This window comes from Enhydra lutris, unplaced genomic scaffold, assembly GCF_002288905.1.
Source record: "Enhydra lutris kenyoni isolate GAN:26980312 unplaced genomic scaffold, ASM228890v2 scaffoldscaffold6, whole genome shotgun sequence".
Lineage (NCBI taxonomy): Eukaryota > Metazoa > Chordata > Mammalia > Carnivora > Mustelidae > Enhydra > Enhydra lutris.
The window spans coordinates 25425970-25443562 of NW_019154090.1; the positions used below are offsets into that span (position 1 = coordinate 25425970).

Genomic DNA, 17593 nt, shown 5'->3' on the forward strand with positions numbered 1-17593 from the left:
TGAGCTGGTTCTAGGACTTTCCTAAGAGGGAGTCATGGGCTCAGGTCCCCAAGTGGGACTGCCGGCTTTGCTCTGTGCCACACCCACACGCTCTCTCTAGAATGCCGGCAGATATTTCCGGAGTCGGAGTGAGCCTGGGACTCACCAGCCCTCTTGCTAGAAGTGCCGTGCGGAGCTCTCCGATCCAGACTCGGGTAAGGCGCGCTCACAAACCCGAGAGTAGCTGGCACTCGCAGAGTGTTCAGGAAGGACAGGCAGTCTTACCCAGTTTCACTTGGCAGGCCAGGACCCACAGGCTCAGGGAGGCGTGAAGGTGGGCCATCGATGGGCACAGCCTTAAAGGGGGGCTTAAACCCAGGGCACCCCAGGGTCGGGAGCACTGTGCTTTGTGGCTCCCGTAGCACCCCTGGCCCTGATTGACAGAGCAGACTGACCTCCAGATGGTCCGGGTTGGGGAAGACCAGCAGGCATTCACCAATGGTGTAGTTCCACATCTTTATGGTTCCATCACGCAAACCTGTGAGCAGGCAGCGTTCAGACTCGTCCAGGCACATGGTGGTCATCTCCATCTGCTGGTCGCCCGTCGCGGAGAACTGCATGGTCCGCCGGCCTGTCGCCACCTCCCACACACTCACCAGGCTGCTCAGGCAGCCGCTCACCACCTGCGGGCGAGCACAGAGCTGGGGCTCCCGGATAGGACAGCGCCCCCACTCCTGGGGGTGGCCCCTGCCTGTCATGACTGGGGCTGGCGCTGCGGCAAAGATGGGTATCCAGGGCTTTCCTCTGCTCAGAGGAGTGAGGCGATCCTCCCACCAAGCGGTGGGCCTCCCATCCCCACCTCAGGCCACCGGCCCCCACCTCAGGGCTGCTTCCCATCCATGGGCCACATACCACCAGCCACTGTGCTGACTGCTCCTTGGATACAGCCCTGGACACATCAGGGGGGTCTGGGTCCTGCCTGAGGGCCCCTGGCTCTCCTGCCAGCCCAAGCAATGCCTGGCTCCAGCCCACTCACCTGCTTAAAAATCTTGCTGTAGAGGACGGCGCACAGGGGTAAGCTGTAGGTCGTGCTCTTCTCCCCTGCTTTTCCAGGCCTCTCAGTCTCTAAGTACCCTTTGAGGATCCCAATCTGTAGGTGAGGAGGGGGCAGGCAGCTGGGCCGTCAGAAGGGCTCTGCCTCAGTGACTGGCCCCAGCGAGAACCTTCCAATAAATCGCAGCACCAAACATCCTGACTGCACACAGACCTGAGCCCAGTGAGGCCCCTTGGCTCCTCAGCCCGCTGGCTGATATCTCTCTCACATCTTCTCCTCCGGAGTCTAATGTCCCTCATAACTCCTGGGAAGCTTAAAACCTCCATCTGCTGTCCCCTCCTCCAGGGAGCCTTCCCTGACCACTCCAGGCTAAGGATCCTTTCTCTGTGCTCCAAGGAGCACCTGGCATGCATCTCCATGCCAACACTGAGCATTTTCTACTGACATTCTCTGTTCTCCTTCTACCTCCTCAGTTGGCTGAGGGATGGGGCTGGTCTAAGGAGTGCATTCCCGGCACCTGCCCAGCAGCGGGGGTTCACTCCCTCCTGCACTCACCGAATAGGTGCTACAGATGAGACTGTCTTCATTCTTGTGGAAGTAGATGCTGGTGATGGGACAGTTCCCCAGGGCAAAAAGCTTCCCGCAGAAGGACTGGAGGCATATGTATTCTAGCATGTCCCACACGCGGATGTTCTGGAGGGGGAGAGAGATGCTGCAGGGGGCCCTTGGGGAGGCAGTGGGTACCTGAAGCCTTGGGGCATGAGGAGGGCCCGCAGCTCACAGCGGAAGCACTTCCCACACCACTTACTGCACAGACACCAACGGTACCACCGAGATGCCATCTTATGCTCAGATGAGGAAACTGAGGCTCACCCCGCCCCCCACGACCCAGAGCCTTTCCCCAGGGCCTCCACCTTGCTGGAGCGGCTGCCCCTCAGTGGTGAGGATGAGGACTGAGCAAGACAGCACAAGCCCCTGCAGACCCCCAGAAACTCTCCCACCAGCCTCCCTCAGCTAAAGCCAGGCACCACACACAGTGGCTACCCACACGGTCGCCAAAAAAGCCCACCTGTCCCCACAGCAGCCTCCTCAAGTTCATCCCAAGGTGAGGCCCCACAGAAGTCCCTCTGGATGCCCACTGCTTGGAGTCACCAACAGTAAGCAGGAAAGAGCATGACTCCAATCCATACCTTGCCTCTGCCCGTCACCGCCGTGAGGATTTGTGCCAGCATGTCCCGGTCCCCCGACCCTCCAGCCTCAGATCCTTCAGCAGAGGCCGTGACACCCAAGTGTTGGGGCCACTGGGAGAATTCCAGATAATAGCCAGCATGGGCTGCGTTGGGGAGATTGGCCTGGGTGACCCAAGGGTCCTGCCAACTCTCAATCTACTGATTCCCAGAAGACACAAACGTGTGCCCTGAAGGACACCTGGAGGCAGTGGCTGCTGCCCCACATCAGCCAAACCGCCACCGCCAAGCAGGTGGGGCAGGACCCTGAATGCAATCCACGCAGAGATGCAAAGTGATAGGCCTGGAACCAGGGAGTCCCAGGTGCTGGAGAAGCTCCAGTCAGGCCCTGAGAGCCAGCACAGCTGAGAAGAGGTCCCTAGGAGAGCTGAGGAGCAAGTTTGGGTCCTGGAGGAAAGGAGGGCAGGGGAGTGGCTCACAAGTGTTGTACGCCCACTACATGCCAGCCGCCCCATGGCCGCTTCACCGCCCGCCCTGCTCTAACCCTCTCAACAACCCATCCTGTGGATGAGGGGACTGAGGCTCAGGAAAGGAAAGGGCCTTGCCCAGGACTGCCAAGTAAGAAGCCAGGCTGGGCTGCATGGGAGCCCAGCTCTGATGGATGGCTCAGAGTGGGGTGCGGGCCTCTACCAGGGGCTGACAGAGACCCCTGGCCCCCTCATGGTGACTCCACCTGGGACAGCCCTGTCTGTGCCCTAGACCAAGTGTGGAACCACAGGCAGGCCAGCCACACTGTCTCCCTGGGCCTCAGGCTGCCGCCAACTGCTGGCGCCCCACCTGGCCAAGCTAGATGGTTTTCCCAGGGCCAGTGTCTCTGCGGGGGGACGGGCACCGGTGTGAGCGGAAGAGCTGTGCTCCCCGAGGCCAGCACCTTGTCCTTGGAGACGCTGAGGAGGATGTTGCTGTTCTTGCTGTTCACGAGGATGTGCGTCACGGAAGTCTGATGTCCCCTCATCATCCACACAGGCTTTTTTAAGAAGAAGGGGTTCCACAGGCGGATGAGGGGGTCATAGCCACCGGTCACTGGGGTCGGAAGAATGGGTGTCAGCCACGGGGGCCTACGAGGGGACCGTCTCCTGAGACCAAGCCTTGACCCCCAACCCAGCAGGCGCAGCAGATGGGGGGCTGAGGTTCTCATCTGCCCCTTTGCCGCCCCTTCCCCCCGACCTCCTCCATCATGCCAAGCAGAGCGTGTCACCACCCAGGTGCCCACAGGCAGGGACCAGGGTGCCAGGAGAAGAGCCCGGATGGAGGCCGGACCCTGCAGTCCTCCCCCTCAGCTTTGATAATCCCCATGTCCCCAGCGGCCTTCACCCCAGTTCCATCAGGCCTGGGGCTTCTGGGGGGACATGGAGATGACTTACCCATTAAGTTCTTGTCTGGGCAGTAATCAAAGCAAAGAATCCCTTTTCTCAAGCTCAGCACTGAAAACCTACAACAGCGAAGGGGGGAGGCGGCAGGGTGGGAGCGACAGCCGCAGGCGGCCAGGGAGAAGCCATCACTCTCCACCCAAGGAGAGGGGCAGCCCCAGCAATCCTGTTTGGGGTTCACCCTGCAGCCAAGTTGGGGCCAAGCCCCACAGGCAGGGCAGCTGCCATGGGTCTCAGCCCCAAAGCAGCAGCTCATGGAGGAGTCACCCAACCCACCAAAGCAGGAACAACTCCTTACAGCCTGGATCCAGTTAACTTAACCTGACCCTCACTTCAACCATACTGAGACAGGTGTCCCCCCACTCGTGACACAAATATTTAAAAAGAAGGGGATTCCAAGGGCCAGGGGAAGGGGAGCTCCCAGGTGCTGTGCCCCTGCCTGCTTTGTGCTGCTTCCTGGGCTGGGGGCTATCTTGTGCATCACCGAGACGCCCCACATAACCCTAGAGAGTATCATCAGTCCAGTGCCACAGGGAGGACATAGGAAGCAGAAACTAAGGGTTGTCCCAAAGCCACAAGGCTGGCAGGATGGGGGCGTCAGGATTCAGACCCAGGGTGGGCATGGCAAGAAGAGGCAGGAGGCTCAGTGACCAGTGCTCCGGGAAAGGAACAGGTGCAGCCGGGTGGATGGGGGCCAGGACGGCCAGGGTGACCCAGGCAGGGGTCTCAGGAAGGTCAGGCCCAAGAGTACTGGAACCTCCGTGCCTTGGCCTGTGCTGTTCTCTCTTTACCCACACATCCTGCCTTGCCAGCTCCTTCTACTCAAACTCCCCCTTCCCAACTCTACTCAGAGGCCCCCATTGCCAGGGACCCCGGCCCTCTAATGCAGCATGTTCTCCACTGAATCTACTCTCCCTTCCACTGCCAGAAGGACTCCTCAAAAAACTGAAACTTCAAGAAGAGAATATCAAATACATGTATTTCATTTATTGTCAAACCAGATATGTCTCCCTCCGTGCATATAGGCACAGAGAAATCTTCTGGAAGGATAGTCACCAAAATGTCACTAGAAATTATTTCAGGCTGATTCACTCATGCAACAAAGATTTACTGGCATCTCTACCTTCTGGGATTAGCAGGGGCATACCTAAGATGCCCCCCCACCTGCCTTCATGGAGTTTTCCTTCCGGAGGGAAACAGCAGGAGCAAGCAAATGAACAGAGGGACAAAAGAGAGGGACATTTGCACACTGTGACAGGTCCCACAGGGAAATAAACAGGTGGCTTTGACAGGGTAGCTGAAGGAGACCCATCTGCAGAAGGCTGCTGTGCAGAGAAGGGACCAGAAGTTCAGAGGGGACACAGGGAAGAAGGCTATGGCAGCCGTTCAGATGGCTTTGACTCAGTGGTGGGAACCGAAGTGAGAGAAGAGGGGGAAGGCAGGGGAGACACTGTGGGTCAGTCCACACACCCAGCACAGGCTCCTTCCAACTCCAACCAGGGTCCTCCGCCCAGATGCACTGCTGGCGGCAAGCCCCTGAAGAATCCAGCTCCGGCTGGCTGCCAGGGAGCCCAGCTCTCAGGCCCACAGCGCCTCGAAGGCTGAGGCTGACTCTGGAGGCAGAGTTTGGGGGTGTCAACGCCAGACCCCACCTGTGGAGGCCATGCCCTAAGAGGTCCTTGCAGGGAACTGAAGACCAGCAAGCAGGCAATGGTGCCACCTGCCAGCGAGCCGGTAGACTGCATGAAGACAGCGCAAAGGGTCTGGGCACTCTCATGTGGGTGAATACAGTCTCCAACCTGCCCCCAAAGTCCATCTCAAATCCCTCCACCTCATCTCCACTGGCCGATTTCAGGCCTGAATTATTACAATGGTTTCATCCCTGGAGTCCCCATCTCCACAGCGGCCCACACCGCTTGCCACAGAGCAGCCAGAAGAATGCTCCCACACATCAGACCACACCGTTCCTGTGCTCAAAACCTGAACACTTGTTTATATCTCTTACCAGATAACTGTAAAAAGATATGTTAGAGACGATCGGAGGGAGATTAACTTGGACTGGGTACTAGTGATATTAAAGTGTTATAGTATCTTCTGTGTGTTTAAAATTTTCAGTGACGAAAATGTTTTAAAAAATAAAAACAAAGAAGAAACAAGGGCATACCAGGCAGAAAGGAGTGATTCAAAGGCCCTGGGGCAGAAACATGCCTGAACCACAAGGGGGCCACAAGGGGGCTGGAGTAGGAAGGCAGCAGGGACAGACCACGGAAACGCTCATGGTGACCCTTTAATGTCCACCTGCCACTGAGACCCAATAAGCAAATAAAATAAGCTGAATAAGACACGTATCACAGACACGAGGTAATACTACCACCAAAGCAGAGAGATGAGCCTCTGTTACAAATCAGCTCCAAGCAAAATCCCACCATAGCACCTCACTCAAGGCCCAGAAGTCACAACTGAAGCTTCCCCACAGTATCTGGCCTTCTCCGGGGCCCCTCCTCCACCCAGCAGCTGGTTTCAGGGCTGGGGTGGGGATGTGCACAGGGGGCTCTGACTAACAAGACACTGGAGGTACAGTGAGGCCTGAGGCATGTCCCCTGCTCAAACGTCTCAGGTTTCCAATCTGTAAAATAAGGAGCTGGACCGAATTAGCCCTCCCATCCCGGGATCAAATTTCCCTCTGGAAAACAACCAGGACAGGAAGGGACGGGCAGAGATGGGGCCTAAGTGGCCCTCAGCCTTCCCCCGCTGTGCCTCACCCAGCTGCTCCCCCAACATAGGCTCCCCGAAGAAGATGTGGCTCATGGTTCAACCTGCCCAGGAACAAAATGTCACAGATCTGAAGGGTCTGCAGGATAAAGACCTGCGGCAGGAGGAAAACAGCAGAGGCAAGAGGGAAAAAAAAAATCCCTCAGGAGCAAATACCTACTGTGAAATGCACAGTGAAAGACACACATGAGGGGCGCCTGGGGGGCTCAGCTGGTTGAGCGTCAGACTCTCGATTTCGGCTCAGGTCATGATCTCGGGGTCGTAAGATCAAGCCCTGCGTCTGGCGTGGAGGCTGCTTACGAGTCTCCCACTCCCTCTGCCCCTCCCTACCCTCTCTCTCTAAAAAATTAAATAAATAAAAATTAAAAAATCATTTTTAAAAAGGTACAGAGAAAACAATAGAAGTGAGACATTTGAGAATGGAGTGAGACAGTGGGGATTGGGCGAGGGAAGGATTGAGGCTTTATTTATAATGTTTTACTTTTTTACAGGGTCAACCTATGTATGTAGACTTACTAGGGTGAGTAATCACTGATCAGGAAGGAAGGGAGGGGGGAAGCGAGAAATCTAAAATCCACTCTGAGCTAGTGGAACCTGGAATAAAGGAAAGAGATTAGAACCATCTCCAAAGACTAAGTGCCACCAGTTAACGGCTACACAGCGCAAAGAGCAGTCAGCCCTGGGGTGAGGGAGAGAAGCCCCACGGCCACCACCTTCTACAGACGAGGACCCTGCATGAGGGGCACAGAGGTAAAGCAGCTCACATTCATTCCTCCATTCAGAAAAAACTCTTCTGACTGCTTACGCTATGTGCCAGCTTCTGTGCCGAGTTTTACATATCAATTGATGGATAAAAGAAGCTTGTTGTATGATTAAAACCACACTCCATAAAAGTTCTTATAACCCAGTGAGATCCACCAGATGCTCCTGTCCTGGGGGCAGGCCCATTCTCAGCAGGGAGGGCCACGGGCAGCTGAGGGGAAGCTAGACCTTCCCACACACTGTCACATCCTCCCCCATCTGGCCACCCCAACTCCAGCCTGGGGAGAGGTGCTCCTTACTTGGGGTTCTCTTGGGCTTTGGATGGCAACACAGTCAGCACCAGAGAGGACTTCTCAATGGCCGAGCAGGAGGCCACCATGTTCAGCTGGGGGATGAACTTGACCTGTTGGCACCAGTTGGGATGGAGAGCCTGGGAAGAGAATGACAGCAGGAGGGGCTGGCAGGGCCAGGAGATCAGGACCTCTAATGCTCTCTAATGATGGCAGCTCTGACATGGCGACAGGGCTCCCCCTGTCCCCGCAACCCCCATCCTCCCCATCCTAGCCTAGTCCTGGGCCATTCCCTGTCAGTGAGACAGGTGAAAAGCTCCCATGTCTGCTACCATGGGAACTCTTGATTATAAGCTAGAGGACAGGTGAGGTCAGGTCCATGTGACAGCACAGTCTGTCACCCCATCCCACACAGAAGAAAGCATGGATTGGAGGCGGCCCACCCCGCAGTCCCTCTTCTCCACAGGGAGCCCTGCCCCACCACAGCCCTCTGCGTTTCAGGGCACGACTAGGAGTGTGTGCAAATGTTATCTGAGCAACAAGAAGCTGAGACCCAGGAGTCCTGGGGGCGGCCTGACTGCACAGGCCCCGAATTCTCGAGCTCCGGTTCCATGGTTTGGCCCCGTGCTTGGTCTCCCAATCCGGGGATTCTCCTCTTCAGGACAAGGAGGAGAGGGTTGTCGGGCCTTGAGCAAGGTTCTGCAGGCACTGCCTCGCCGAGTGTGTCTCACAGTGAAGGCACAGGACAGAACATGGGACACTCAGCAACTGGGGTGGAAAACCAAGCCCAAGATGAGATCCCACAGAAGATGGAGAAGAAGGTATTCGTGAGTGACTCTCCCCGAGAGGATCCCAGGGAGACCTTAAGTGCCTGTCCTTAGGAGCTGCCAATCCCATGAGAGTGACAGGATGAGAAAGCAATGAGTGGACGACACAAAGTTGGGAGGTGGTACACTGTGACAGTGTGATTGGAAGTAAGAAATGTATATTTGGGCTTCCTGGCTATTTGTGGCACAAAGCTCCTAAAACCCCGGGAATTTCCTAAGTGATGAGACTAAGGTGTCTTTAATATTTGTAACAAAGCTCTTTCAACCACACCTGAGTTTACATTAATGGGGTGACTTTGGAAAGCCCCTAAGGATGGGGACTCGTGGCCAGGGGAACCAACCATGAGATTGGAGGACTGGAACTTTCAGTCCCACCACCCCCTCCCCCACCCCAGGTCCCTGGGGAAAGGACAGGAGTACAGGTTGAATTGACTGCCAATATCCAATGATGTAATCAATCATATCTATGTAAGGAAACCCCATAAAAACCCAAAAGGACAGGGTTCAGAGAGCCTCTGGGCTAGTGAACATGTGAAGGTGGGGGGTGAGCCTTGCCCAGAGAGGGCAGGGAAGCTCTGTTCCCCCTTCCCCATACGTTTCCCTATACAACTCTTCCCTCTGGCTGTTCCTGAGTTGTATCCTTTTATAATAAACTAGTGATCTAGTAAGTAAAATGTTTCTCTGAGTTCTGCAAGCCACTCTAGCAAATAAATCGAACCCAAAGACAGGGTCATGGGAAGCTCAGATTTATAACTGATGGGTCAGAAGAACAGGGGACAACCTGCACTTGTGACCAGCCTCGAGGGTTGGGGGCAGTCTTGTGGGACTGAGCCTCTGTGCCCGATAACTGTGGCACTTAGTCTTTGGAGATGGTTCTACATCTTCTTTTATTCCAGGTCCCACTAGGCCAGAGTGGGTTTTAGCCTAGGATCTGATGCTCTCTCCGGATAGATAGTGTCAGAACTGAGTTGAACAGTAGGTCACCCAGCTGAGGTCCAAGAATTGCATGGCGGTGTGGGAAAAACACATTGTCACTGGTGTTAGAATCCTGTAAGTGTTGCGGTGTGAAGGGATAGAGGCAGGGACAGTCATGGGGCTGGTCCAGGTTGGCTGGTGAGGGCCCCGAAGGAAGCAGAGAAAGGGGTATATAGGAACCTAGGGAAGAGGACAGAGTGTGACAAGACCCTGAAGTGGGAAAAGGCTTGGGGTGTTCAGTGAACAGCAAGGTTGCCTGTGTTTCTGCGGCAGAGTAAATGAGAAGAGGAGACAGGACAGGCAAGATAGGGAACAGGCCAGGGGCCAGGTCACCTCATGCCCTGATGGGCACAGTAAGCCCTTGAGATTTTGTCCAAACACGATGAGAAACTATGGAGGGATTTTGAACAAAGGAATGACATGGCTGTTTTAGCTCCAAATTCCTCTGGCTGCCGAATGGCGTGAAGCAGTGCATGGGGTAAGGAAGTGCAGACAATCTAGAAGCCACTGCAGCCACCCAGGAGACAGAGAGATGTTGTCTGCCAGGGCCAGGCTTGAGCAACAGAGGTGATGAGAGGGACAAGTCCCGCCCACAAGCCACAGGATCCAATAGCTGTCTCCACCTGCTCCCAGTGACCAAGCCCCAAGGCCTAAGACTGAACCCAGGCAGAAAATCTACTTTCTGTATTGATTTTTGAGTGGTGTGTGTGTACAAATAATTACCATGGTAATGGGCCAAGGAAAGATACAACATACCTTCAGCTGGTAACTCCTGTACAAGGGGGACTTTTCATTTAGGAGCTTCCGTGCAGAAACTTTGGTCCATTGATCTGATAGGAGAGAAAAACCGAGATCCACGTCACCAGCCTCCTGCCTCCACCAGACCAGCAAAACCCCAGAGGACACCTTGAGTTGTTTTGCAATTCCTGTATGTCTCCAAAGGCTTTTCCATCCAAATGCTCCTTCAAGCTTTCCCGTGTTCTGGTGGGTTCGGAGGGGTGAAGTCAGCACCCAGAACACAGACCCAGGCAGATAAACACGGCTGCCCAGAGTCAGCCCCACATCTCGGGCTCTTCCCTCTCCACACTGCTATCTACACAAGGTGGTTCTCATTCAGGGAGCTCCAGCTCTGCTGGACTGGAGAACCATTTGGGACCACAGGCTCTACTCTTTCTGGAAAGGATCATTTGGAAGTTTACCATCATGCTTCAAACAACATGCTCCACCTTGTCCAGCAAACACAAGTTCCAAGGAGAAGCATCCAGCAAGTGTGCCAGAGCGACCGAGCCCTAAGCACAGACTGGCCCTTGAGGCGTTAAAAGTCTCCCAGCCTCTGAAACCTCCCGTGGCCAGTGGCCAGGCTAGAATCCTCCAGGGAAGGTTCCCCTGCCACAAGCAGGAAGGTCTGACACAGAGAGATGGAGCCAGCGGTGACAGGGGCAAGCCTGGGTCTACCCACAGAGCAGGGTTTAAGGAGGTGGGTCAGAAGGACTGGGACAATCTGAGCTCAAGTCTGAGAGAAACTCCCAGGTAAAATGGAGAAAAGGGAGGGGGACCTGGGGGCTTACGCCACGCATTTTACTCCTGCAAAGTCCCCAGCCCCGTCTGGCAAGGGAGTCCCCAGGGGTGCAGTGATGCTGAAGGTGGGGGGGCCCCTGCGAGGGCATGGGAGGGAGGAAGCTTAGCCACGGCTGCACTGCAAGCATGTCTGCCCGTCTGCCTCGCCGGTGAGGCTGGGAGGGCCCTGAGAGGTCAGGGGAGGAAGTCACCGGGCCCTTACTGTGGCTTCCCACTGCCTGCTCTCCTTCCACCTTACAGAAAAGCCATGAACTGATCTGCTCATCCTGTTTAATAACAGAGGGCTTAAGCAACTGGCTCCAGGTCACACAGAGCTGGGTTGTCCAACTCCTCCCAAGTCAACACACTGGGGGGCCCACCTTTGTGTGTGAGGAGCCTTTAGGCAGCATGGGGTGTGGAGGGACTTCTTCCCACACTCCAGCTTCATCTGTACCTGCTCTGATCTCCCAACACGCAGCTCAAAGACCACCGCAACCTGCCACGCCAGTCCCCAGGGCGGCACAGCCTGCCCCCACTTGGCTGAGGCAGGGCAGGGCGGGCACGGGGCGGGCCGGAGAGGGAGGGGGTGCGGCTGCGCTGCCAATGAGGTAGGAGTGGGGCTGGCCCAGCCCCCTGCTGTATCCCAGGCAGGGTCCATTTCCTATCCGGCCAGTGGGGGGGGTGTTGCTCTGTGGAGCCTGGGAGCCCTTGGAGAGCATCCTGCTCTGAAACTCTGCTCTGGTGTCCTAGATGGAAGGGGAGTAGGTGTCCCCGTGGGCTAGAGCCCCTGATGGCCCAGGGCCTCCTCTAGATGGATGTGAAGCAAGGGAGGCCTGACACTGTGCACCAAAGGCTCTAACCTGGACAGAGTCCCGCCCAGCCGAGTCCCCGACGGCCCCAGGCCCAGAGCGGGGATCTAGTGCCCTTGGCAGGGCAGCCCCGAACAGCACTCTGCAGTGGTCATTTTGGGGTACAGCCCAGCCAGAGGTTAAGGTTCAGACGCTGGGGCAGACTGCCTGCTTCAGGCCACTTACCCTGTGGGCCTGTGCAAGTGCTTCACCCCAAAAACACCCCTCCTCCTCCCTTAACAGACTAACAGCAGCGGTTCCCTGCTGGCAGTGGGCAGGGGGACAATAGGCGGCCCTGCACCCAGAGCAGGCAGCTCACAGCCACCCGGAGCCCGCAGGACTTTCTGTCCCCCCCCACCTCCCCAAACAAAGGCTGCTCCCAGCCAAGGAGAGCAGAACCCTCCTCCCCACCACAGAGAAAGGTCATGCTGTCACCCCAAGACCCAGAGGGGTGAGCGGCCTCCCCAGCATCACGCCGTTGGCACAGGCTGTCTCGCTGGGATGAGAAGGGTCCTGCAGCCACTCCCCTTACCCTCCCCTGTGCAACCTCCCGCCTTCTCAGAGATTGCCCGTCTCCTCCCTCAGCCCCCTCTGGCTCCTGCTGTCCCCTCATCACCCCTGTCCCACAGGCCACCTTGAGCTGAGCACATGGCCACACTACTATCTGAGCTTCAGAGAAGCCAGGGGCTCCTGAGCTGGGAAGCAGGAGAGAGAAGAGCTCCTCAGGGCAGGGCAGGGCCATCTCCCCCACAACCTCCCGTCCAATTCCCCAGCATCTTAGCTACCCCATTTGGAGGTCCTGGGCAGGATTCGGGGGTTGAACAACCCATGGGTCACATTGTCAGAGGTGAAGATGATGATGTTGCCTTTGGTGTCCCCGTAGCAGAACACACCTCTGTGATAGTCAGACCTGAGGGGAGGTGGAGACAGAAGAGACTGGGTTGGGCCCACCAGCTGCAACCCTCCACCCTCCCAGTGACCTTCCTCCACTTGGGAGCAAAAGCAGTTCCCACACAACTTTCCAGCCTTGCCCTCAACAGCTGACATACATGGGCCCAGCAGCCCAGACCCAGATCATCGGTGAACCAGGTCCAAAAGGAGTCATTATTTTCTTTTAAAACCGAAACGAATGAGTCCCTGGTCCTCCAGATGCTCATCATCAACCCACACCTACCGATGGACCGTGACATTCCCAGAGTCCTCGACCTTGGCAGGACACACCTCTGCTAGGATTCGATGGCTGACTTGTTCAGGGAATGGGGAGAAAGAGGGCTGATGACTGAGTGACCCCTCAGGAGGGGCAGCTTGGTGAAAAGGACACAGGCACACAGAGTGGGAATCCTTCCAGGCCTGCTTTGAGAGAGCCCTTCTGGGAGTCCCAACCCTCCTGAGTGATGCGGCCACCAAGACAGCGCACCAGCCTCCCCTGAGACTCACCAGTAGTCCATGGCCAGGACACAGCTGTCCAGATCAACGAAGGTGAAGGCCCGGACACAGCTATGGTTGCTAATATCAAAGAACTCTGGGGAAGAGACAGAAGGGGAGGCATGCGTGGAACCCAAGCCCCAGTCCCCAGCCTTGGGGGTCTCAGTGACAACATGCAGCATTGGCTTACCAGCTGCAGCACCCCATACCCACAGTCAGCTTGGGGACAGGCCTCTCCAAGTGCAAATGCATGCCCCCTCCAATGGCCGAGAGCAGGCCTGGGGAGCCATCAGGGACTCACCTATCTTCTGATCAGTAGATGCCACCGCGATCAGGTTCAAGTTGTAGAGACACACCATGTCGATGACCCACATCTCCAGGTTATAGAGCTGCTGGATCTGGTTAAGCTGGCCAGAGGAAGAGCAGAGGAGATCCAAGCTGGGGAGGCTTGCCCAGCGGGGCACACTAGATACACGGATCCTGTGAACCCTCTCCTGCCACCCCAGGCCCCAGAGCCAGCCGTAAACCTGGCATGAAGCGCAGTGCTCCCACCAACTACTGATGGGAACTTGAAGAAATTTCCTGATTTTGAGTCTCAGTTTCCACATCTATAAAATGGGCTTAAAGAACACCCGTCCTCACCACCCCTTTTTAGAGCCATTTGACACACTCATCAAAGTTTTAAGTATTTTTTTTTAAGATTTTATTTATTTATTTGAGAGAGAGCACTAGCAGGAGAGGGGTTGCAGAGGGAGAAGCAGACTCCCTGACATGGGGGCCCTGAGATCATGACTTGAACTAAAGTCAGACACTGAACTGACTGAGCCACCCAGATGCCCCACGGGTCAAAGTTTTAAATGTGCATAGTTTGTAATCCCAGGATCTATTTCCAAGCCACAGCAATGGATGTGTTCCCACGTGCTCATGGAGAAGTGTGTACGAGGGCAGGCCCCGTGACAGCAACAGGCCATAACTGCTTGTAAAGGACAGTGGATACAAATCCACAGCACAGGGCACCCCCTGGAACTACAAACGAGGGAAGTGTGCACCTGGGATCGATTATGAAATGGAAAAGCAAGGAGGAAAGCAGCACCATCATGTGCAGCCATGTGTATATTTAAATAGAAAGGGGTGGGGGATGTGCATACGATCTAACCATAGAAGACCACCCCAAAACTGGTCATAGCAGTTGCCTCCCATGACAGAATCCGGGTTTGGGAGAGGGATACTGACTTTGCATGGACTGTCCCTCTGCCTCTCTGACTCTTTCCCTCACGCCGGTTTTACTGAGATATATGGACCTAGAACATTATATTAGTTTTTGCTTGTTTTGTCTGAATCTTGTTTACCATCTGCGGATGTCACCTGGTTCAAGGGGTTTATGAACAAGAAATCATCCTGCCAGGTCATGTGGTGCCCTTCCCTTCCACACTCCACTGCCAGCATTGCGTGACAGCCCTGCAGATGGAATCTGAGTGGGCATCCCAGGTGGGGGACCCCACACACAAAGGCATGTCAGCAGGGAAAAGAGGCGGCCAGCCCGACGGGCCCAGGGGCAGAGAGGATGGGAGAGGAGTTCGGGGTGACCAGCTAAGGAGCTTGTATTTTACTCCCGGAATGAGGCCATAGACTGGGAACTAAAGAAAGCAGGGGGAGCGCCATGTGAAACAGAAGGGAAGGGGGGCTTCAGGCCACTTCTCTGGGTGGGTATGCTGAAGGGCCAGCAAAGGCAGGGGCAGGGAGGGGACCGTTGCATCAAAACTCAGACATACTGAGAACACAGAGGCTGGTGCTGGTGGCTGGGCAGTGAGGACAATGGGCCAGGACCCCCGGCCACCGACACACAGCAGAGGGGATGGGAATGCCCATCACCTCCATGTTCCTCCCTGAAGCCTCGGGTCCTAGGGAGCTTCAGTGATGTGTCTAAGGTTGCACAGCTGGGAAGTGAAGCCCAGCTCCCCTCCTTGCAAACCGCAGGGTTTTCCATCCACATGACCGTGGCATGCAGTGGGTGTTCATGGAAGGCCCATGCTGGATCACCCGTGCCAACATCTTCTTGCCCAAGCAGCCCCTCAAGGAGGAATGCCGGGCCTTCTGGGGAGCCTCCCTCTGCCCCTCTCAACCCTCCCAGATGTGGCCTCTGAGGGGTGCTGTGGTGACCAAGTAGCAGCCATAACCAACAGTATGTAGCTCAGGCTGTAATGTACCCCCCCAACACACACACCAAAACAGACACAATGAGAAAAAGAGAGCGGAAGGTGCCAGAAACCCTAGCCTCGGGAACTTGGGTGCTAGTCAACCTTGGTTCTGGGCTACCAAATACACCCGAGTCAGTCACCGGACCTCCACAGACCTGAGCTGCCTCCCTAGGCAACTGAGAAGGGACCAGACAGAACCCTCCAGCCCCACAGGACACCCCCTGATACATCTGTGAAACACTGCTGTTTCACAGGCTTATGAAAGCCTTCCTGCTGCTGACGGCCTTCTCAGTAAGCCTTCCTTCCCTGGAGAGCTGCACCTTCCTCATTTGCTGGACGATTCTGGCCTGGCCTGGCGACATGAAGTGCACAGCCCGTTTTCCTGAGTATTGTCTCACTTACTGCACTTGGCCCGGAGCTGACAGCACAGACAATGATGATGTCAGCTTACATTTGTCCGACACTCACTGTGAGCCTTGCCCTACTCTGAGTACCATCCGGGTATTATGCCATTAAATCCTCCCAGCAGCCTGAGGGGGTTACGATGACCCCATTTGACAGACGAGGAAACTGAGGCACAGAGAGCTATATACTAACTGTCCAAGGTCACAGATCTAGAAGGTGGCAGTGTTGGATTCTAAGGAGGACTCCAGAGCCCAGACTCCCAACCACTGCGATTTCCTGCCTGGTCCAGGTGAAGGATTCGAATCAGCAGCACCTGGTGATGGAGTGGTTGTGACAGGGAAAGGAGAGGGGGCTGATCTCTAACACAGGAACCTTAGTGGGTGATGACAGCACTCCCCGAGATGGGGTCCAGGAGAAGTAAGCCTGGTGACCGGGGAGGTCTAGAGCGACATTCTGTTTGGACAAATTGGGTGTAAGTTTTCTGTTGGATATCCAAGTAGAATGGACACCCAGATGTTGTCCTGCTTACAGAAGACAAATGTGAGGGTCCCAGTCCCACAGTGAAGCCAGAACTTGGCCCCCGGAGCAGTGACTGCAGGCACTTATACCATGAACCCCACGCCTGAGTGCATTCAGAGTCCGTGTCACCTTCCCTATCGGGGTACAAAGGCAAAGGCTCTCCGACTACCTCCTGTCTGCTCCACAGGTGGGCCCTCCTCACCCTAAAGGAGTTAAGCAGCGAGAAGCCCTCAGACCAGATCTGCAAGATCCCGTCCTTGGTGACTGTCAGAAGATGCCCTGTCCTCTTGAACCGCTGCATTAAAAACTGCACCTTCACAATCTCACATCCATGGTTCCTGTGGAAGGTGACAGGGAGAGAGAAGGACTCAAACAAAAACAGAATGAAGAGGAGGAAGGAGAAAGCAAACAAGGGAGCTCCCCTCACGGGCGCGCACACCCAACCCGTGACTCCTCCAGGCGGGCGTTTGCCATTATCAGCGGTGGCCGGAAGGCAAGGAGACCCGATGAGGCTGCTGATAGGAGATAGGGTTGCACCAGCGGCGGGCTTCTCCTGTCACGCAGCCAGTCAGCTTCCTCGTGATGCGACAGGATCAGGGGAGGCAAAGAATGGAGGTCTTCTGCAAACCTTCTTTTTTGAGAAAAATGGTCTACAGGAGGCGAGTGGAGGGGAGCTTGCCCCTGAAACTTTCATCATAACAGGTTCTGGCAACTCGGGGTAGATAGAGAAGGGAGTATAGCCCAAGCACGAGATAAAAGTGGACAAGGGACAATGTATTCCACAGAACCCCATGTACCTGACTCCTCCTCTCCAAGGCCAGGACCGGAGCCCAGTAAAGGGCTCCCATGGCAGGCCTGGCCTTGCAGAACGCCACCACGCAGCCCTCCAGCAGGCTACAGGGATGTCGTCTTTCCTGCCCCAGGCTGGCTAAGCTGGCAGGCTTAGCTGGCTACTGACAGGAGCATCATTTTGACCCCTGGACACAGCACAGCACGCACTCACCCACCTGGTGTTCCCACATCTCCAGGCCCCAGCAGGCAGATAATGTTACCTCACCTCAAAGGGACCCAGGGAATAAGATTTTGCCTGGAGTTTTGTCCTGACTCTGTGCAGAACTCAAACTAGAACCTAGGTACCTCGATCCATACTCTAGCCAGAGCCCTTTCCAAATGTCCCTGTGGACGCCATGTGACCTGTGGCTGAAGGCTAACCCACGCTGCTGTGAAATTCCACCACCGAAGCAGTCCCAAGCAGAAGAGAGAGTGAAGGTGTGTCTGGACACAGCTCCTCTCCCACCCACCACCACTACCATACCCGCCCCTCACCCCTGCGGCCCACAGTGCTGCCTGGTCTGCCCTCAAGCA

General features: G+C 55.8%; 1 protein-coding gene across 1 annotated transcript in view; it reads right to left on the reverse strand.

The window, feature by feature from the left end:
* LOC111141562 (EF-hand calcium binding domain 8) overlaps positions 1-17593 on the reverse strand; it is a 57635-nt gene that overhangs the window by 23093 nt on the left and 16949 nt on the right. The window contains exons 6-16 of the mRNA XM_022494195.1: positions 16431-16566; positions 13408-13513; positions 13119-13203; positions 12467-12591; positions 10033-10106; positions 7484-7614; positions 3645-3712; positions 3152-3303; positions 1589-1726; positions 1016-1129; positions 435-662 (exon numbers count right to left, since the gene is read on the reverse strand). Of these exons, the coding sequence (XP_022349903.1) occupies positions 435-662; positions 1016-1129; positions 1589-1726; positions 3152-3303; positions 3645-3712; positions 7484-7614; positions 10033-10106; positions 12467-12591; positions 13119-13203; positions 13408-13513; positions 16431-16566 (1357 nt within the window). The remainder of the gene's footprint in view (positions 1-434; positions 663-1015; positions 1130-1588; positions 1727-3151; positions 3304-3644; positions 3713-7483; positions 7615-10032; positions 10107-12466; positions 12592-13118; positions 13204-13407; positions 13514-16430; positions 16567-17593) is intronic.